Consider the following 22,076-nt stretch of genomic DNA (forward strand, 5'->3'; position numbering starts at 1 on the left):
CAGGTCACCTGTGCTTGTGAGCAGCATTCTGGAGCCTTCTCTCAAGTTTGATGCTCTAATAGTTGGTGTCAGCAAGCAGCTGACTGGGTTTGGCTGCAGCATCCCCACTACCCTGACCAGAATGCCTCCATGGCTGCTGCTAAGTCTTTCTCTCTGGTTACCTTTGTGAATAATTTTTCAAACCTTGATATTCCTAGTAGTTAGTAGAATTATCTTTAGGCCTTCCTCAGACCAACAGTGGATGACAAATAGTAATAAAATTTCTTTGAGTCTAAATTATGAAGTTCATTTTGCCCAATCATGTCATTTTATAAATGTGGCTGCTGCTGCTGCTAAGTTGCTTCAGTCGTGTCTAACTCTGTGCGACCCCATAGACGCCAGCCCACCAGGCTCCCCCGACCCTGCGATTCTCCAGGCAAGAACACTGGAGTGGGTTGCCATTTCTTTCTCCAATGCAGGAAAATGAAAAGTGAAAGTGAAGTAGCTCAGTTGTGTCTGACTCGCAGCGACCCCATGGACTGCAGCCCACCAGGCTCCTCCGTCCATGGGATTTTCCAGGCAAGAGTACTGAAGTGGGGTGCCATTGCCTGCTCCGTGTAAATGGGGAGAATTTCTTAAAAGTTTTCAATATGACACAGATGATTTTTTTTTTTTTCTGTCTTTCATTGTGTTGCCTCTGCTGGTTCCCCAGAATTATATAGTTATTTCTCGGGAACTAAAATGAACACTAACTCTGAGGCCTGCAACCATTTTGTGATACTCTCAGGACTTTGAAATTTAGGTTCAAATATTTACTGAGTCCTAGCAGCCTAGACGACCATAATATAGATCCAAAAAAAAAAAAAAATGGGCTGAATCTTCTGTTAATACTTTATCTAGTGTGTTGATCCCTTAACTAAAAGAAAGTTAAAATTAATCCCAAGATTAGATTCAGGTAAGTGTTACACATGGTATGAAGCCGTAGTGTAGTCCTTGGTTCTGGCAGCCATCTTCTGTTGCCAAACTTAGCTAGTGAATGTACCACGTTTCTCCCCCAGAAAGCTGGGTGAGGCTTTTCCTCTTACATGAGCTGTACAGGGAGTGAGCCTTAAGGAAAGGGAAACTGGTGGCCAGGAGGCTCACTGAGGTAAAATTGAACAAATTTTAAGGAGATACCCATATTAGAACTGCTCAGAAGTTACCACTGTATCAGTGACTACATTAAAGAAGCATCTCACGGGATGCTTTAACATATGATCAGGGTGTTTAAAAGAAGCATATTGTGTGTCAATGAATGTTCTTGATGCTGTTACAGGACAGATTCTGAAATATATGAGGATGCAGTAGAACTTCAGCAGTTTTTTATTAAAATTCGTGATGAACTCTGCAAAAACGGAGAGATCCTTCTTTCACCAGCACTCAGCTATACCACAAAACATTTGCATAATGATGTGGAGAAAGAAAAGAAGGAAAAACTGCCAAAAGAAATAGAGGAAGATAAACTAAAACGAGAAGAAGAAAAAAGAGGTTAGTTTCTTTTCGTTTTGTTAAATATGAAGGAACATTATTATACTCTGTTCTAGCTGCTCTTGCTGTGGAGTAGACCTCTCTTTGTGTAAATGAAGACTCAGGGCGTTGGCTCTTACAAAATGGACATGGTAAGCTGGAAATGTTTTTGTCATTGTCAACTTAATCATCAGACTGGGAAAGATTGGAAGTTGCCTGTGACACAGCTCTTACTCTTAGTATTTCAAGAACAGAGTCAGTTAATTCACAAATGTGGCAGCTTAATACCTCTTAATACTACTGGTAGATAAAAATCTAAGGGGCCCAGCCTAGGCTCGAAAGCATTCTGAGCAGTGAGTGCATTAAGTTTCTGCCCTATTGTTCAACAGTATGGCTGTCCTTATATGGACTCAGACAAGTAGATATTTGGGTTGAACCACATAAGGAGGAGGAAATTTTTATTTTAATTGTATCAACCTAAAAATGTTACTTTGAGTCACTTGCCAGAGCTTAGAAATATTTGAAAGTAGGAACTTTTATTAGAAAGTTAATCATTCCTGAAAAAACGTTCACATAAAATACCTAGAATGTGTAACTTTTCCAAGAGTCATATTTATCTTTGGCATCAAGTCTGCTCCTTAGAATTTTTTCCTCAGGAAAGGGAGTGAAAGAAGTTGATTTAAGCAAATTCTCATAGGCAGTACCATATGGAAAAAAGAAGAGAAAGGAACCCAGTTGGTGAGGACTGATTTTACCAGCATAGGGCTCCAGTAGAAACCAGCAGCTTTTTCCCAGAGGAGTGTACTCATTAATGATGAAGAGAGAGAGTGTGCGTGGGTGTGTATGGGTGTGTGTTGGACTGGAAGAGGGGGTGGTCTTGTGTGTTGACCGCCAACAAAAGCAGTTGATGCAGGAATGAACTGACTAAACTTGCAGCTTTGCTTCCCCCAGGTAACAGTTGACATTGAGGAATATCCTGAAAATTACTGTAGAAGGACTCACATAAGCTCTCCACACATTCTTGGCTAATTGGAAAGCTGCCCATGTGTAGAGTTGTGAGAAACTGATGAGACAAAGTGGAAAGATACACCATGCAAATAGTAACCATAATGAGTTGAAGTGGCTATATTAATCAGACAAATAAACTTTAAGAGATATTACTAGAGATGAAGAGGGACATTTAAAAATGTTAAAAGGGTCAAAAACATATAATACTTACAAATGTATATGTACCTATGGAGGAGAAAATGGCAGCCCACTCCAAATTCTTGCCTGAGAGATCCCATGAACAGAGGAACCCGGCAGGCTGCAGTCCATGGGGTCACGGAAGAGTCAGACACAACTTAGAAACTAAGCAGCAAACAAAATGTACCTAACGGTGGGGCTGCAAAGTCCATGAAGCAAAAACTGACAGAACCGAAAAGGGAAATAGTTCAACCATTAGAGTCTTGATGCACCTTCCTCAGCAAATGACAGGCTAAACCAAAAATTGGCAAAAGTATGACTTAATAAGATTAGGCTGTCATAGACTGAATATTATGTCCCCCACCAAAATTCATATGTTGTAGCCTCCAGTGTGTTGGTTTTTGGAGATAATTAGGTTTGGATGTAGTCACGAGAGTGCAGTCAGCACAGTGGAGTTGGTGCCATTGTCAGGGGATGAAGAGCAGGAAGACGGCGGTCTGAAGCCGAAAGTGGGTCCTCACCATAGGCCAGATCTGCCTCCAGAACTGTGAGACGTGGATGTTCGTTGTTTAACCCACACCGTTGTCTGTGGTGGGTCTTCTTACAGCAACCTGAGTTCTTGGACAGTACTGTCAGCTGGCTTGACCTGACGGACGTGTAAAACACTCCAGCAGTGACTACAGAATACACATTCTTGTAGAGCCTGCATGGAACATTATCTAGAAGGGACCATGAGCTGGGTCATAAAACAAGTTTCAAAAATTTTAAAGGATTGAAAGCATACCAAGTTTGTTCTTTGAACACAATAGGATTAGAAATCAGCAGAAGGAAATCTAGAAAATCCCCAAATATTTGGAAATGAAGCAGTACATTTCTCAATAAACCATGGATCAAAGAAGACTTCAGAAGAACTATTGGAAAAATCTTGTACCGAATAAAAGCAAAAATAATATATTAAAATTTATGGGATTTAGATAAGGTAGTTATTAGGAAATTTACAGATTTTTAAACATGTATTAGAAATATACATGTTTAAATTCATAAAAATGAATACATTTTTCCACTTCAGAAATTTAGAAGAAGAGCAAATCAAGCCTGAAGTAAATAGATCAAAAGTAAAGATCAAAACAGAATTCAGTGAGTGAAAAAGACAGAATGCCAGTATTGTAGTGAGTGATGTTTGAGACACCTGTGACAAAATTTTGTGTACTTGGAAGTTTTTCTGTTTAAATTTAGTTGATACTTTCCCTGGCAATGCAAAATTAATGACAGTTGCTTTTTGAATTACGCAAAGCCAGCTTTCACAGTATGACCTCTAGGCAAGCAGCATCAGCATCACCTGTTAACTTTTTAGAAATGCTAGTGCTCTGTTCCCATGCCAGACCTACCAATTCAGAAACTCTGAGGAAGGGACACCACAGTCTTTTTTTTAGCAAGACCTGTAGGTCGTTCTGATGTGCACTTAAGTCTGGGAATCACTGCTTTAAAGCCTTGGATTTAATGAGTGGAGGAGCAAAAACTTATGGCACCTGCCTTCCTTCTTGGTGGATTAGCAGTGATTTGTGAACCCAATATAAGGTGCACATTCTATAGAAAAGGCAATACTGACATTTTTTGTGAGGGTTTTGGCCATGCCACATGACTTACGGGATATCAGTTCCCTGACCAGGGACTGAACCCAGGCCTTCCTTAGTGAAAGTGTCAAGTTCTAACCTCTGGACTGCCAGGGAATTCCCTGTATTGACGTTTTAAAGACTGCTGGTCACTGTGCTAATTGATCCTTAGATACCAGGAAATATTTTCGATGACTTAATCTATGATGAATACCTGTGGTTGAAAAGCAGAGCCACGTAAAGAAAAAAGCTAGGAGACTTGCATTTCCTTTTTCAACGTTGTACCTGTTTTCCGAGCCTGGGAGGCTTTGCTGACGAGAGGAAAGAAAGACTGCTGCCAAGAACTGCTTTCTGAGGCTGCCAGAGCATCCCTGTTAGTAATTACTCACCTTTTGCACTAATTCAGAGACTGTTTCCCCAGCATGAGACTGGAGGTAGCTAGGAAATGGTGCTTTGCCGTAGAATGTGAGGTCAGCACTGGAAGGACGAGGTAGGAAAGGCTTAGAAGCAGAGTACTCTGAAGGTTGTTGTGACTAGTTATGCGTATTGAAAGACGGCAAAATACTGTAGAGAATGGTGGTTTTATGTCAGTCAGCCTTCTCTATCTTTAAGTCGCAGAGTAGGTTTCTTAATAATCGGTGGAAATTGAGGGAGACAAGATGTCACACACCCTGTTTTTATATTAAACGCCAGAACTAACTATTCTTACTTGGGTCAGTAAGCAAAAGTAAGACTACATAAACGTGGGCAGATTGTACGCAGATACCATTGCTCCTTCTTCCAAAATGATTTAAATGATGGAAAGTGGCTTTTAAAACAAAACAAAAAACAAACACAAAAGCATTCACTCCCCTCAAAAAAAGTGAAGGAAATAATGGAGGAGAAGATGATGGCAGTTAAAATTTGGAAGCTAGTAAAATTGATAGGTAAGTTGCTAATGCTGGCTTCAAGGCTGGCATCATATAAAGACCTTAGCAGGCCATTTACTGTCGAGAAAGGCGCAAGCATTAGAATGCCATGTACACCTGAGAAATGAAGGTGCATGCAAGACTGGAAACAAAAAGTTTAGTTGAAAGTCTAAATTTAAAGGAGTTGAACCTCGAGATTACCTCCCCACCCTTCCTCTGACTGTTCATCCCTGAAGTGTTCAGACTCAGGGACAGCAGGCTGACCTAAGGGTTGGGGTATGGTTCTGAAGAGGGGAGTTATGAAAGAATTTATACCAAATAGTGAGACCCCTGATCTTCTAAACGTCTGATCTCCTAGAATAGCTTTTAATTTTGAGACAGGGAGAATTTTTCTCTTGAGAAATGCAGCAGGCAGTGGGGGAAAACTGAAGATAACATCTGGTCCTCAATGAAATCTGTCATTCAGCCAGTTCTGTGTATGCATGGAGAGCTTCCAGTCAGCTTTTTAAGTGTTCTAACGTTTTAAATAGAAGCAGATATTTATTTAAATGGGACCAAATATTTAAGTGAAATTTCTCTAAGATGTTAAGATAAAGAACAAAACAAAAAAAGAGCCTTAGCGGAAACAGAAAAAGTGAAAGCTGCAGGAGAAAATATTAGACTTCAAGGCCTGGAATTAGTTCTCTGTGGCTCCACACTTTGCCCTCTGAATCATCTTTTTTCATGAAAGATAGAACATGTTTGTACCTGAGTTGTTTTATCAGCCTGTTTCCTATCTCTAGAGTTTGGGGGGTTACCAGCCTTCTTTCATTTTGTACTCTTACTCTCCCTTTCAGGCCAGTGTTCCTGCTGGTATAAAATTCTCAAGAACCTTGTGAATCTACTGCATATGTCACAAGGATTCATTTGATTAATCAACTACTAGATAACATTTTCCACCAAAATTGCCAAAACTTTTTAAAAAATTTATAATACCAGTATTAGAGAATGAATGGAGAAACAGACCCCCACTCCCTTGTAGCCAAATAGTGATGGATTTAAATTGGTATAGACTTTAGGGGTCAGTTTGGAACATGCATTTAAAAACATTTCATGTACTTATTTCTAGATCTTCCATTTATTAAAAATTATCCAAAGGAAGTAATCAAAGAAATGGGCAAAGCTTTTTACTAAAAAAAAAAAACTATGGTGTTTGTAAATGATGGCTTATATGTTGTTTAGTTGCTAAGTCATGTCCGACTCTTTGTGACCCCATGGACTGTATAGCATGCTAGGCTTCCCTGTTCTTTACTATCTCCCAGAGTTTGCTCAGATTCATGTCCATTGAGTTGATGATGCTATCTAACCATTTCATCCTCTGCCACCCTCTTCTCTTTTTGCCTTCAGTCCTTCCCAGCATCAAAGTCTTTTTCCATTGGTAGGTCTTCACATCAAATGGCCAAAGTATTGGAGCTTCAGCATCAGTCCTTTCTATTAGTATTCAGGGTTGATTTCCTTTAGCATTGTTTGGTTTGATCTCCTTTCAGTCCAAGGGGCTCTCAAGACTTCTCCAGCACCACAGTTTGAAGACATTAGTTCTTCAGCGCATAGCTTTCTCTATGGGTCCAACTTTGACATCCATACATGGCTACTGGATAAACCATAGCTTCAACTCTATAGACCTTTGTTGGCAAAGTGACATCTTTGCTTTTTAATACACTGTTTGGGTTTCTTTTAGCTTTCCTTTCAAGGAGTAAGCATCTTTTAATTTCATGGCTGCAGTCATCTGCAGTGATTTTCGAGCCCAAGAAAATAAAATCTGTCACAGCTACCACTTTTTTCCCATCTATTTGCCATGATTGATGGGACCAGATGCCATGATCTTAGTTTTTTGAATGGTGACTTTTAAGCCCACTGTTTCTCTCTTGTCTTTCATCCTCATTAAGAGGCTCTTTAGTTTCTCTTCACTTTCTGCCATTAGAGTGGTATCATCTGCATATCTGAAGTTGTTGATATTTCTCCTGGCAGTCTTGATTCCAGCTTGTGATATGGAAACCATTAAAAAATATATTTTAGCAAAACTAAAAATCTTCTTGAAAAGCATTTGATCTCAGGAAATTTTTATGATATTAAGTGTATAAAGATATAGTTTCTGGGCTTCTCTGATAGCTCAGACAGTAAAGAATCTGCCTGCATTGCAGGAGGCACAGGTTTGATCCCTGGAGAAGGAAATGGCAACCCATTCCAGTATTCTTGCCTGGACAATTCCACGGACAGAGGAGACTGGCAGACTACAGTCCTTGGGGTCGCAAAGAATCGGTCACGACAGTTTACAGTATACTGTGTGAAATACATGTTTCATATCTCCTTAGTTCTAAGATTCCATTCATTGTGACATAACCATGTTAATAACAGTCAGAAGAAAGAAATTTCAGAGGTATTAAGATGGAAAGAAAGTACATACAAGATTTATCTCTAGGATCACATGATTTATGAGTGGCCTGTTTTCTTCTTTATACCTTTCTGTATCATCCAAAATGACTACAGTGAGCATATATTATTAAGGTGATTATTTTTATTCTGTAGATACTTTATGTATTTATTTAAATTAATGGCAGTTGGCTGTAATTTAAAAAGACAATTTTGAGTGGAGACTATTGGGAATGTGGATATCATACTGTGTGTCCTGAATCCTGCCTTGGAGTATCTGGAAAAGAATTAAATGTATTAGTATGTGTAGTTTTAATCTGCATCTGATTCCCACATCCCTTTCATGGGGTCATTTTTCTCTTTTTTACCTAAGAAGCTGAAAAGAGTGAAGATTCCTCAGGAGCTGCAGGCCTCTCAGGCTTACATCGCACATACAGCCAGGACTGCAGCTTTAAGAACAGCATGTACCATGTTGGAGATTACGTCTATGTGGAGCCCTCAGAGGCCAACCTACAACCTCATATCGTCTGTATTGAGAGACTATGGGAAGATTCTGCTGGTAAGTTCCTTTTAAATTGGGGAGCAAATGGGTGAGCTGTGATTATTTTACTCCTTGTTTCTCGGGGAAGGAAATTGTAACTCAGACATTTTACGCCTTTCCACAGTAGTTGTTTTACGCTCTTAATAAGTACAATTCAGTACCCACTATATAAAGAACATAGGATCAAACACTGTTGGACAGTGGCATAGCTGAGTCAAAAGAAAGGTAACTTCTTGAAGTCTAGATGAGAGTCATTCATTCAACTGATAATTATTTAAAAAATCCAAAAGCCAAACCCTGTAGGATGGCTGAGATTCAGAAGAACAAAAAGTCTGTCTTTTGTCCCTGCAAAACCACTCTGGTAAAAGTCACAAATAAAGAAGAAATTGGTAGAGACGTGTGGCTTAGAATTTGATTTCAAAAAGGCTTCCTAGAACAGTTGGCTTTAACTTGAAACATAGAGAATGAATAGGAGTTAACGAAGCCAAAACCAAGCAGAAGTGTGATCCAGACAATCCAGTTCTCAGCTGTTCATCATATAAAATACCTTTGTATTCTTTAACCCAAGTGCTACATATGTCCTTTAGTATATCTTACATCCTTATTAAAGTACACAGCTTAAGCTGTGTCCTGACCTAGCAGAGTAGAGTAGGTCCCATCACCTTCCTTGTTCTATTTATTTTACATCTTTTACTGTAAGGGGAAAAGTAGCATTTTTAGGTGTCATTGCACTTTATTATTTTAAAGTATTGTTTCTTCTAAGATAATTCTATTAAGGAACCATGGCCTAAAAGCACAGTGCTCAGTTCAGCTCATGGCAGAATGGATGGAGTATTTGCTCATTTTACAAAGAATATGTTATTTCCATTAATGGTAATTCTCTCTTTTTTTCCCTCTTTGTTTTTGAGGCGAAAAATGGTTGTATGGCTGTTGGTTTTATCGGCCAAATGAAACATTCCATTTGGCTACACGAAAATTTCTAGAAAAAGAAGTTTTTAAGAGTGACTATTACAATAAAGTTCCTGTTAGTAAAATTCTAGGAAAATGTGTGGTCATGTTTGTCAAGGTAAGAAACTTACTAATCCCCAAACAGTAAATTATTTCATGGAGTTCACAACCACAGAAAATTGATATTTACGAAATGAATAGTTGTGTTTAAAACTGTTTGAATTTTTTTAGACTATGTCTCTGGCTTTATGTAAAGATTTGAGGAAAAATAAATCTGAGCGTAAAGGTGAAAGACCCTTAGTTGCCTATGCTATATAGGTATATGCTGCTGCCAAGTCACTTCAGTCGTGTCCGACTCTGTGCGACTCCATAGTCGACAGCCCACCAGGCTCCCCCGTCCCTGGGATTCTCCAGGCAAGAACACTGGAGTGGGTTGCCACTTCCTTCTCCAGTGCATGAAAGTGAAAAGTGAAAGTGAAGTCACTCTGTCGTGTCCAACTCTTACCGACCCCATGAACTGCAGCCTACCAGGCTCCTCCGTCCATGGGCTTTTCCAGGCAAGAGTACTGAAGAGGGATGCCATTTCCTTCTCCGATAGTATATGCAGTTAGCTTAAATTTTTTTATATTCCCAGACAAATTTTTAAGGATGACATTTTCTGAAGAATCATTAAATTTTCAGTGTGGTTTTAGGTAATATGGTGTATTTTTTGTTTGTCTGTCTACTATAGGCACAGGCTCAAAGCTTTAAAGAACTAGCTGTCTGAAATACTAATGTACTGTCATAGGGGCAGTTGGTAAAACTTCAGGTCAGTTCAGTCACTCAGTTGTGTCCGACTCTTTACAACTCCATGGACTGCAGCACGCCAGGCCTCCCTGTTCATCAGGGAGGTAAACTAAATAAGCTAAATAGAATATACTGAGTAATGCCATTCTATATAAGAAAATACTCCTGATCTCTAACCATTTATCATTTGTTGTTAGTTGTCAAAAAGTCTTAACACTTTACCTTTTATTTCTTTGCTTGGTTGGTGTTTTTGTCTGTTTTCTGGTTGCTTGGTTTTCAGAAAATTCACCTAATTGATTTTATTCTTATATCCTCCAGGAATACTTTAAATTATGCCCAGAAAATTTTCGAGATGAGGATGTTTTTGTATGTGAATCACGATATTCTGCCAAAACCAAATCTTTTAAGAAAATTAAACTGTGGACCATGCCCATCAGCTCAGTTAGGTTTGTCCCTCGAGATGTGCCCTTGCCTGTGGTCCGGGTGGCCTCTGTATTTGCAAATGCAGATAAAGGGGATGATGAGAAGAATACAGACAACTCAGAGGACAGCCGCACTGAAGACAGTTGTAACTTGGAAAAGGTATGTAGATAATAGCCACACAGAAAAGAATTTAATTTCAAAACACCCCTTCTCAAAAATAAATGAATAAAATATTCAACTTCAGAATTAGAAAAAGAGCAATAATATAAAATTTTAGCCTAACAAAAAGAAGGGAACTATAAAGGAAAGAAAAATTAATACTTGGAAAACATAATAGCAGAATTGAAAAGGAGACTTTGATGGGTTCAGTGAGATAAACTACCAATTATCCTAATAAAGGAAAAAGAAAGGAATTAAGCTCAACATATAAAATATAGAGGAAATTTAAAGACTTGTGTGTTTCTGTTAATAAATTTGAAAACCTGAATGAGGGCATTCCCTGGCAGTTCAGAGGTTAGGATTTTGTACTTTCATCGGCGAGGGCCTGGGTTCAGTCCCTGGTTGGGGAACTAAGATCTCACAAGCCTCTTGGTGCAGCCGAAAAATAAATAAAAACAAATAATAATAGTAAAACCTGAATGAAATGAATAACTTTCTAAGATAATACCAATTAGTTAAGTGAAATCAAGAAAAAATAACATGTTTAAGTAGATAACAACATGAAAAAAATTTTTTTTAATGTCAGAGAGCTCACTCCAAAAAGTTCTTAGGTCAGATAATTCCATAGGTAAATTCTTTCACCCTTTAAATTATTCCAGGAGTTCCCAGACAGTCCTGGGGTGATTAAGACTCCACACTTCTACTGCAGGGTGGCATGAGTTTGATCCCTGGTCAGAGAACTAAGATCCCACATGTTCTGCAGTAAAGCCAAAAAAAATATTATCACAGAGTATGGAGATCAAAGAAAATGTCCCAGTTTGTCTTACCAGGACAGAATAATCTTGGATTCCAAAGTCTGACAAAATAAAAACAGAAAACTGCAGTTGAATATCAGTTTATAAATATTGATACAAAAAATACTTGGGGGAAAAAATTGAAATCATAGTAGTTTGAGAGCAGCATGACCACGTAGAAGGGAGTTTATTCTCAGAATGCAAGGATTAGTCAAAATTAGGAAAATTTAGTAATATACTTCTTTATATTAGTAGATCAAAGGAGAAATTATTTGATAAGGTATAGTATTCATCTGGATTGAAGTCTTTAAATAGATAGTCCCTCAAAATGATTTTTAAAAATTGTATATCAAGCCTAAAGTGAAAGTAATTCCTTTGAAAGCTATATACATGACATAGGTGCTTGCTTTACCATTATCTATATTTTTCTGAAAAGAGCAAATATAATTAGACAAACAAAATTAGTAAAATTTTGACAACTAAGAGGCAAAATTATTTTTTTGCCAAGAATTGGGGAGAAATTAACTGTGAAATGTTTTTGAATACAGAGAATTCAACAAGTAGAAATTTCAAAATGCACATATAAGTTAATAGCTTTCTTGTATAAACACAACAGTAATTCATAAGATTTTGAAAGTAAAATGAAAATGTTGAATAGATTTTAACAAGTGCTATAAAAAATTGTGGAAGAAGCTATCCAATTCACATGAACCAAAAAAGAAGATACACTAAGAAATTATCTTAAAAGGAGTATTATGGAATCTGTAGGAAGAAAAACAGTCTATTGAAAGCTGTTGAAGATTTACTTGAATAAGTTTTGAAACTTGACGACACTATCATTCTTATGAAAGAATAAATGCATGACAGTCACGAGAAAAAGAAGAAAAACTGAAAGAGCAGTCAAGAGTACTTTACCCTGCCAAATAGTATTGCATTTTACAAAATTACATTTTAAAAATATTGAGTTAGTTCAGAATTGATTAATGAAGGGAATAGGCTTTTCACAATTAAATCCAAAATATAAAGATACTCAATCATTCATTTTAGTTTTACATATTTTAACTTTTATTTTGAAATTACTTTAGGCTTAACAAAGTCATTCCTTATATTCTTCATTCAGCTTCTGCTAATGTTAACACCTTGTACAAGGATCAAAACCATAAAGTTAGCATCAATACTATTTACTAATCTAGTGACCTTATTCATTTTTCCCCTTTTGTCCCACAGTCGCCTTTTATTCTCCTAGTTTTATTGAGATACAATTGACATATAGCATTGTATAAGTTTAAGTTGTACTGCATAATGATTTGACTTACGTACATCATGATAATGATTACCACAGTAAGTGTGGTAATCAACATCCATCAATTCATATAGGTACAACATTAAAGAAATAGGAAAAAGCTTTTTTCTCCTTGTGATAAGAACTGTTAGGATTTGCTCTCTTTACGTCTTTCTTATAATGTACAGCAGTATTAATTATATTCATCATATTGTACATTACATCCCAGGTACTTATTTATAACTGAAAGTTTGAACTTTTTAACTGCCATAATCCAATCCCCCTTCCCCCCATTATCCTGCCTCGTAACCACAAGTCTGATCTCTTTTTCTGAGTTTGTGAATTTGAAATATAATTAACCTACAATACCATGTTAATTCCTGGTATACAGCATAATGATTCAGTATTTCTATATATATTTCACAATGATCACCATGATAAGTCTAGTCATCATTTAAACATACAAAGATATTATCTAATTATAATTATTCCCTGTGTTGTACACTTCATACCTGTGACTCATTTATTTTATAACTGAAAGTTTGTATAAACACAGTATTTTAACTCAGCAAGAGAGAATGGAATCAAGTGATATTGGAAAAACTGATAGCTGTTTGAAAAAAGAAGAGGAAAAAAACCAGTTGAACTCCTTTCATTTCGTATTCCAAAATAAGTAAGGTATAAACATTTAAAAAGAAACATAAGTTGCTAGCCTAAGTACGTTTATGTTATTTACATATAATCTTTTATTCATTTATAAGCTTCGAATGGATCCTTTATATATATGGTATAAAACCCGGTAGCCACAAAAGAAAAAAAAGAGATCATTTTCTGGATTTACAATTGACAGAATCAGTTTAATGAAACAGTCTTATGACTGCTGTTTCTAAAGTACAAGAACTCTTTGAAGTCTAGGAAAAAAATACTACTAGAAAAATGGGCAAAGGACCAAATAGATCATTTGTAGAAAATCAAAAAAACATAAATATTTTAATCTAATAGTCTTTAAAATGCCCAGCAAATTGACATTTCTGAAGACTAGTAATAGAGCCTGGTGTGAATGTGGGACAGCACACACTCATCTCCCATCAGTGGCTTTCTCTTTGACCCTGTTGTTTGATAACAGGGAATGTGTTCCAACATAGTACTCAATTCTAGGCCACACTCAAACGCCCGTGAATAGGAATTTGTCACACATCGATTCATATAATGCAAACTGTGTGGTCAGCAGAAGGAATTAACAAGTTGCAGAATGGAATATGGTTCCATCATTACTCAGAAAAACCAAAAATGTGTGCTTTATGTTTTATGTATGTGTAAACAACATGAAAAACAATAAATTGGTTAAACTAAACTGGGTGGTTATCTCTGGGGTTGGATCACAGAAAACTTGATTTTTAAATTTTACATACTCTAATGTTTGAATTATTTCCAACAGATGCACTTTTTATATAGGGAAAAAGCATTTTTAAATTCTTAATGTAAAAGACAAAAAAAATTTTTAGTTTCTTAGGAAAAAACATCCATTTTAGTGTCATTAAAATATTAAAAAGAGAAAAGGAGCTTGGGAAAGAACATGAAATTTTGTACATTTTACCAGTATGTCTGGGAATCAGAGATACTAATTTTAAAAGAGGAAATACCAGTGGAAATCAGTGTGGGATTTAAATTTGTTTTTGTTATTGGAGTTCATTAGTACCCCGTGTCCTGTGTATGAATTACTTTTTTTAGTCTCATATCTTTATTTTAATACTGCATAGCTAAAATATATCATACCAGGAAATTTTTAGAAGGATAATTAGAACAGAACCCATTTCTTTTTTTTTTTTTTTTTTCATTTATTTTTATTAGTTGGAGGCTAATTACTTCACAACATTGCAGTGGGTTTTGACATACATTGACATGAATCAGCCATGGAGTTACATGTATTCCCCATCCCGATCCCCCCTCCCACCTCCCTCTCTACCCGATTCATCTGGGTCTTCCCAGTCAGAACCCATATCTAAAATAAATATGTATTCTTAATCTCAGGGCTTTCTTTATCACAGCTTCCATTCCTTCTAGTGCCCCTCAATCTAGCATATGTGTGATACCTCTCTCATTCTTAAGAATTTTCCAAGAAGTCCATTTCAGTATCACATTTGAAATGAAAGATCAAAGCATTAAATTATCTGGGCATTCCAGCAGAGAAATGCAGTAGAAAATTTGGGGGTTTTGCAGTTTCCTCAATTCTTACATGTTTTAGAGCTTTTGTATTTAAAACACCTAGTGCTATGCTCATTATCAGCTAGTTTCTCAGTAAATTATGCTTCTTAGTTTCATTAATCAGAAGTATCTTTTCTTTTTTTTTTTTTGCTAAGACTGTAAGAACAATAGTGAACGTTAAGTGGTTTTATGAGCCACGCGTTATTTTGTGTACTTAACATGGATCGTGTCATTTAAGCTTCCTAACAACCCCGTCTGATTTGCACACTGTCTTCGTTTTACAGATGATGAACCCAAGACATGAGAGGTCAAGTAGTTTACCCAGTGTCACAGCAGTCAGTAGGTGACAGACCCTGTGAATGATTCAAAAGCAGAGTATATGTGTTTCTGTCACAGAGGCTATAATGTTCCTTTTCATGTTAGAATAAACCAAAATGATAAAATTTTTATATCAGTTGTTAACATGCAGAAATTAAGAGCTTAGTAAATATGGTGAAGAGGAAGTTTGTATAGTGTTTGCTCCTTTATAGCAGTTGAATGAGGCTGTGTCTGAAATTAAGTCTTCATTGCTTGTTGTTGTTGGGGTTTTTTTGGTTTTTGTTCTTTTTTTTTGACTAAAGTCTCCAAGAATGTGAAAAGGAAGGAGAGAGTAGTAAAAGAATCCTTGAGTAACATTTTATGAAAGTTAACTAGAAATTTAAAATAGATACAGTATTTGATAAGATTTAGTTTAATTTCAGTAACCTAAACTTTTGGTTTCCTGTTTATTAGTTTCTACTTATGGTTATTTTTTAAGTTAAAATGAAGGAAAGTCTGCTTTGCCTTCATACTTTCTATTCCAACTCCTTGATTATCAGATCCCTGTCTTTAACCAGTTTCCTTTATCACAGGAGAAAGAAGATGTCCCTGTGGAAATGTCGAATGGTGAACCAGGTTGCCACTACTTTGAGCAGCTCCGGTATAATGACATGTGGCTGAAGGTTGGCGACTGTGTCTTCATCAAGTCCCACGGGCTAGTGCGTCCTCGTGTCGGCAGGTGAGCATTTTGAGTTAAGAGAGGACAAGGTTTGGTTTGAGGGATTTGGTGCCAGTAGGAATTCATTACTGTTTAGGATGAAAACCAAAGTCCCTCCCTTGGGAACATCACCTCTGTCCTTTCGCACCACACTCCCCCTGCTTGTGCCTCTAGCCACACTTCCTCTAATGAATCCTGTTGTGTTTTTTTTTCTGTTTCTTTTTCTCCTCCTTCCATTTACTGAACTCTTCAACCCAGAAATCTCCCTGCCAACTTCATATGGTGAACTCTTTTTAGCCTAAATTTGAAATGGCACTTACTTAAGGAAGCCTTTCCTGTCTCCTCTAGACTGGATTAGGTCCCCCTATTACACATCCTCAGAGCTCTGTGTTCTCCTCCTCAGAACACATATCAGTTATATTATCAGGCTTCCATATGAGACTACAAATGCCCTGAGAGTTAGAGACCCTCTCTTTTTGAGCAAAAAAGTGATATATACCTTTATATCCCTTGCTCCAAACAGTGCATGAGGCTCAGATATTTGGTAAACAAGTAAATGGGTGAAAGTATGATTGGATGGCATAGAATAGCAGTAAAGGAGTTTAGGGAACAGGGCTGGGCAGTAGAGGATAGTAGTAAGAAAGTAATTGATTCCCAGAGATTTTGGTGTAAGTCCCAGCCCTATCGGTTTAATGTTCTTAGGCAAATTATTTACCTCTCTGGGCTTCAGTTTCCTCATTGTATTTGTTCGTCATTTAGTAATTGTTTATTATATATGTACTATTTGCTAGGTTCTGTAGATATATTAGTGAATAAAAGAGACAACTATCCTTAGTCTCCTGATCTTTTTTCTAGTAGGAAGACAAACTGTAAACATGAGTAAGTAAAGTGTGTAGTACGTTAAATTATGATGTATGCTATGGAAAGAAATAGAGCTGGATATGGGAAATTGGGAGTGCCATGGTCAGAGTAGGGTGTTCAAAACTTTACATAGGCTGGTGTGTAAAGCCTCACTAAGAGTTCACAGTTGAGCCAACACTTGAAGGAACCAAGGAAGTGAGTAATGTGAATATCCAGGGAGAAAGCTTTCCAGGGACAGAGAACATCCAGTTCAAAGACTGGAGAGAGAAGCATGCCTGGACTGTTCAGATCAGAGTTTATGACAAAGGGTGTGGGCAGTACTTGAGTTAGGTAGGAAGTACATGAGCCAGGGGATATAGTGCAAATTGTGTGAGGCTCGGAAACTACTGAAGGGACTTGGACCTTTACTGAATTAAATGAAATACCATGGATTATTTTAAGTACAAAAATGGCATTTCTTTTTTCCCTCCACACACCATGGCATGTACGATCTTAGTTCCCTGACCAGGGGTCAAACCTGTGTCCCCTGCAGTGGAAGTGCAGTGTTTTAAATACTGAACCACCAGGGAAGTCCCCAGAAGTGACATCTGACTTAGGTCTTAGCAGAAGGGCTCTGTCTACTGATTATTAAGAATAGACAGTAAAGAGTCAAAGGTAGAAGGGCAAAATCTGCTAGGAGGCTGTTGCAGTAATCCAGGCAAGAATGATGGTGTCTCAGGCCAGTAGTCACATCCAGTTCTATGAATTAGATCAAGTTTTGAAAGATTGAGTTAAGAGAATATAGTCCCTGCTGGCTCAATGATAAAGAATCTGCCTGCCAATGCAGGAGATGTGGGTTTGATTGCTGGGTTGAGATGATCCTCTGGAGAAGGAAATGGCAACCCACACCTGTGTTTCTGCCTGGGAAATCCCATGAACAGAGGAGCCTGGTGGGCTACAGTCCATACGGTCGCAAAGAGTTGGACACGACTGAGCAACTAAACAGCAACAATAGCAGCAAAGTATCCAGGAGAGAGAGAGGAGTCAAGGGTGACCCTTGCATTTTGATCTAAAGAACTGAAAGTGTGTATTAACTGAGATGAACATGCTGCTTCATGTCTGGAACTTTGAGACTTTGGGAACAGTAATAATATCAACCTTATAGTGTGGTTCTGAGAAATAGTACAGTATCCTGCACAGAGCAGCCAGATGTTTTCATTTTTTTCTAGGGAGATGGTCAGTGGCTTTCATTAGATTCTCATGAGGTAAAGGGGTATTAGATCTTGACCTACAAGAAGGTCATGAACCATGGCCTTAAAAGGAATGTGCCACTGATGTGATCTGACCCCAAATATTGATGATCTGTGTGTTTATTCAGCTCACAAGTCCAGGAAGAAAACCTGGGAGTAAGCTTAAACTATTAAGTTGTATTCCTTGGTATTATGTTTAAAAAAAAAAAATTTCCCTCCTGAGATGAGTAGAGAGATGTTCACTTCTTTTTTTCCCCAAATATCTTCTCATATGTTTAAAGGGAGAAAAAAGAATCAAGATAATTGTCTTATTATCAAAACAGTCAGTGAAACTTCTCTAAATATAGCATACCATTAAGTTTTTGGTTAGCACAATGTTTGTTAGATTAAGCCTTCAGGAATGAAAGCCATCAGAATTCTAATTTAATGGAATTTCTTCATCTTTCCTCCCAAGAATTGAAAAGGTATGGGTCCGAGATGGAGCTGCATATTTTTACGGCCCCATCTTCATTCACCCAGAAGAGACGGAACATGAGCCGACAAAAATGTTCTACAAGAAAGAAGTGTTTTTGAGTAATCTGGAAGAAACCTGCCCTATGACATGTATTTTAGGTATGTATTTATACTTTTCATTTAATCACACTCATTCCACAGTTAATTGAATACTACTTCTGTCCTGGGCACTGTTCTAGGTGCTAGGTATATAGCAATAAAAAAATCAAAATCTCAGCCTTCTCAGAGACCTAACTGTGTGGAGCAGAGGCTGGGGAGTCAGTAAATTAAAATTAAATATATAGAACATCAGGTAGTAATTAGGGCAATGAATGAGAATAAAGCAGAGTACGAGGATAGAGAGTAACATTGCCGGAGGTTCTGGTTTAGGTCATGTGGTCAGCAAAAGCCTCTCTGTTAGGTGACATGACAGTGGACCCCTGAAGGAAGTGAGGAAGAAAACCATTCAACTAGCTGCTGAGATTTTACTCCTTTTAGGCGCTGCGAACATCAGCTGCAAAGACCTTGAGGCAGAGTATCTGGGTGTGTTTGAATCACAGTAAGAAAGCTGAGTGTGTTTGAGTCACAGTAAGAAAGCTCCTTACTTCTAGTAAGGAGACAAAGGGAGCCTAAAGGGGAGACTGAGGTCTTCTTTGGTTAGAGTGACTGCAGCCATGCAGGGGGCCTGGTAGGGAATGAGCCCTCTCAGGTGACTGGGCTCTCAGTCATGGTAGGTCATATGCAGGGATTGAGCTTTAACAGATAAGAGGTCTTATGAGGAGTCTGGACAAAGAGGCATGTGAGCCAACATGTGTATTAGAGGAATCACTGTGGCTGCAGTATGGGGAAGTGTTGTAAGAATAAGGTAGGAAGCAAGGAGAGCAATTAAAAGACATAATGTCTCTGTTGGATTAACCCTAGCAGTGTTACTGTTCCAATTCCAGAAACATGAAGGTCTCTTGCTTTGGCTTCTGTTGAGTCATCCTCCTGAGTGTGCAAAGTGCCATTCTGCTTCTGAGATATAGTTACATGACTCATATACTGTCACCGTTTTCAGGTCTTGGGTTTCTTCTGGCCCCAGATTAACTCGATAACTTTTTACACTAGCTGCTGTCTACATCTTTTTGAGTGGTTTTCCCAAAGGTTACTAGTCACAACTTTATATTGATTACCTATGGTTGTAAAGTTGAAGAAGCCACCATGCTTATGATCAAAAGGAAATTTGCAAATTAAAAAAATATTTTATTTATATATTTGGCTGCTTTGGGTCTTAGTTTTGGTGTGCAGGATCTGCTGTCTTTGTTGTGGCATAGGGGATATTTAGTTGCAGCATGTGTTCACTGACCAAGGATTGAATCTGGGTCCCCTGCAGTGGAAGCACAAGAGTCCTAACCACTGGACCACTAGGGAAGTCCCTAAAAAGTATTTTACCCTTAGACTTTGTTTGGTTGCTTTAATGTTTATCTATATTGTTCTTTGGTGCTTTGAATTTTTTTCAGAATTGAATATGGTAATCATGTCTGAATGACCAATAATTCATCATATTTTGTCTTCCACTCTGGGGAGAGACAACAAAAGCTAGTGAAGTTATTAAATCCTTTTTGAGTTTCTGCATCAGAGAAGGTCTTCCTTTTAACTTGTGCTCTGGAGCTTTACTTCTAGTGAGGAGACAAAGGGAACCTAAAGGGGAGACTGAGGTCTTCTTTGGTTAGGACAACTATATCATTGTTTTTTGGTTATTTTCCTAGTGATGACCCTGGGGATTACATCTTAAACTTATGAAAATCTGATTTTGTACACTATACAAAAAACTCTGTTCCTCTATAGCCCCATCCCTCTCCTTTGTGTTATTGTCAGAAATTAACTCTTTATACTTCATGTGCCCCGTTATCATAGATTTATAATTATTGCTTTATGCATTTGTCTTTAAACTCATATAGGTTGAAAAAGAGAATTTGCAAACCAAAAAGATATTGCTGTTTATATTTACCTATGTAGTTACCTTTACTGATGTTTTTTGGCTTTATATAGCTACAAGTTATCTAATGCCTTTTCATTTCCACCTATAGGACTCCCTTTAGCATTTCTTGTCGGACAGATCTGCTCGCAACAATCTTTTCTCACCTTTTGTCTATCTGGAAGTGTCTTAAGTCTTCCATTTTTGAAGGATATTTTTGATGGATATAGAATTCTCCACTGGCAGTTTTTTCTTTCATGTCTTTCATCACATTTGGGAAATTTTGGGCCACTGTGTCTTCAGATATTTTTTCCTGCCCTTTTCTTTTTCTTCGCCATCCAGGACTCCTGTTATGCCTATGTGGGTCATGCTTAATGGTGTGCCTTGGATCTCTGAGATGCTCTTCATGTTTCTGTATTCTTTTTTTCTTTCTTTCTCAGACTTTTCATTTTAATTTTCCTGTCTTCAAGTTCATTGATTCTTCTGTGTGTTTGTTGAACCCTTCTGATAAATTTTTCATTTTAGTTATTGTACTTTTCAGCTTCAGAATTTCTATTTCATGTTTACAACTTCTGTCTCTTTATTGATTCTCTATTTGGTGAGACATCATTCTGGTTTCTTTTAGTTCCTTGTCCATCATTTCCTTTAGCTCTTCAGGTGTATTTAAGACAGTTGATTTAAATTCTTTTTTTTTTTTTTTTAATTCTTTGTGTAGTAAGTCCAGTGTCTAAACTTCCTCAGGGACAGTTTCTGTTCCCTGTGAATGGGCCCTACTTACTTGTCTCATGCATGCCTCATAGTTTTTGTTGAAAGCTGGATATTTTAAATATTATCAATATAATATAACTCTGGAAATCAGATTCAACCCGCCTCCTTAAGTTTTGTTGTCACTGCTTATTGTGAATTGTTATTGCTTGTTTAGTGACTTTTCAAAGCTACTTTAAAGACTGTATTCTTGTTGTGTGCTGTCACTTAAGTCTCTGCTCTACCAGCTTAGTGGTCAGCTAGTGATTTAACAGAGAATTTCTTAAGTGCTTGGATCCAAAAAAAAACAAAACCCACCCCAAATTCCCAGCCTTTGCAACTGCCTAGTGCATCTTTGCTGGAGCACACATTCAGCACTCAGCCCAAAAAGTTCACAACTCTGCCTTTGTATTTATGCTTGTGCAGACCTTGACAGTCAGCTGAAGGTGAGAACCTGGGGCCTTCTCAGGTCTTTGCTGAACATGCACCTTGCCCGTAGCATGTGCATGGCTTTCTAGATTTCCAGGAATATATGGAAGCTTCTCAAAACTCTTATTCCTCAAAACATCTCACTTTCCAGTTCTTCCAAGCTTTTCAGCATGTCTACTGTTTGCCCCAACTGATATCCTTTGCCAGCCCCAGCTCGTGGCAGCTATGTTTTCAACAAAAGCACCATAGCTACTTTCCTGCTACTTGGAAGTTAGGTAGCAGTTTGGAAAAAGTAAAATTGTATCTGGCTCTCACATCAGCTTCAAAATAAATTCCCAGATAAAATATAGGCTTAAATGAACAAAGAAGCAGTAAAGATACCAAAGGAAAGTGACGGGGAACAAATTTTTATAATCCTTAATGTAAAACCCAGAAACCAAATAAGATAGATTGATAAATTCAACTATATAAAAGTTTAAAATGTTTGGCAGAAGCAGAGACAGGTGACAACTTTGGGAAAGTACTTACAGTGTAAATCATAGAAAAAGATCAAATTTCATTCGTATATGAAGTGAAACTGAAGTTGCTCAGACGTGTCCGACTCTTTGTGA

General features: G+C 37.5%; 1 protein-coding gene across 34 annotated transcripts in view; it reads left to right on the forward strand.

The window, feature by feature from the left end:
- PBRM1 (polybromo 1) overlaps positions 1-22,076 on the forward strand; it is a 105,127-nt gene that overhangs the window by 62,252 nt on the left and 20,799 nt on the right. For 24 of the 34 annotated variants that reach the window (XM_065933517.1, XM_065933519.1, XM_065933507.1 and 21 more), the window contains 6 exons: positions 1,295-1,506; positions 7,974-8,159; positions 9,050-9,207; positions 10,194-10,457; positions 15,629-15,774; positions 18,298-18,455. In XM_065933517.1, coding sequence (XP_065789589.1) covers positions 1,295-1,506; positions 7,974-8,159; positions 9,050-9,207; positions 10,194-10,457; positions 15,629-15,774; positions 18,298-18,455 — 1,124 coding nt within the window. The remainder of the gene's footprint in view (positions 1-1,294; positions 1,507-7,973; positions 8,160-9,049; positions 9,208-10,193; positions 10,458-15,628; positions 15,775-18,297; positions 18,456-22,076) is intronic. The other 10 variants (XM_065933510.1, XM_065933534.1, XM_065933514.1 and 7 more) reach the window with 1 other exon arrangement.

Source organism: Muntiacus reevesi, chromosome 4, assembly GCF_963930625.1.
Source record: "Muntiacus reevesi chromosome 4, mMunRee1.1, whole genome shotgun sequence".
Taxonomy (NCBI): domain Eukaryota; kingdom Metazoa; phylum Chordata; class Mammalia; order Artiodactyla; family Cervidae; genus Muntiacus; species Muntiacus reevesi.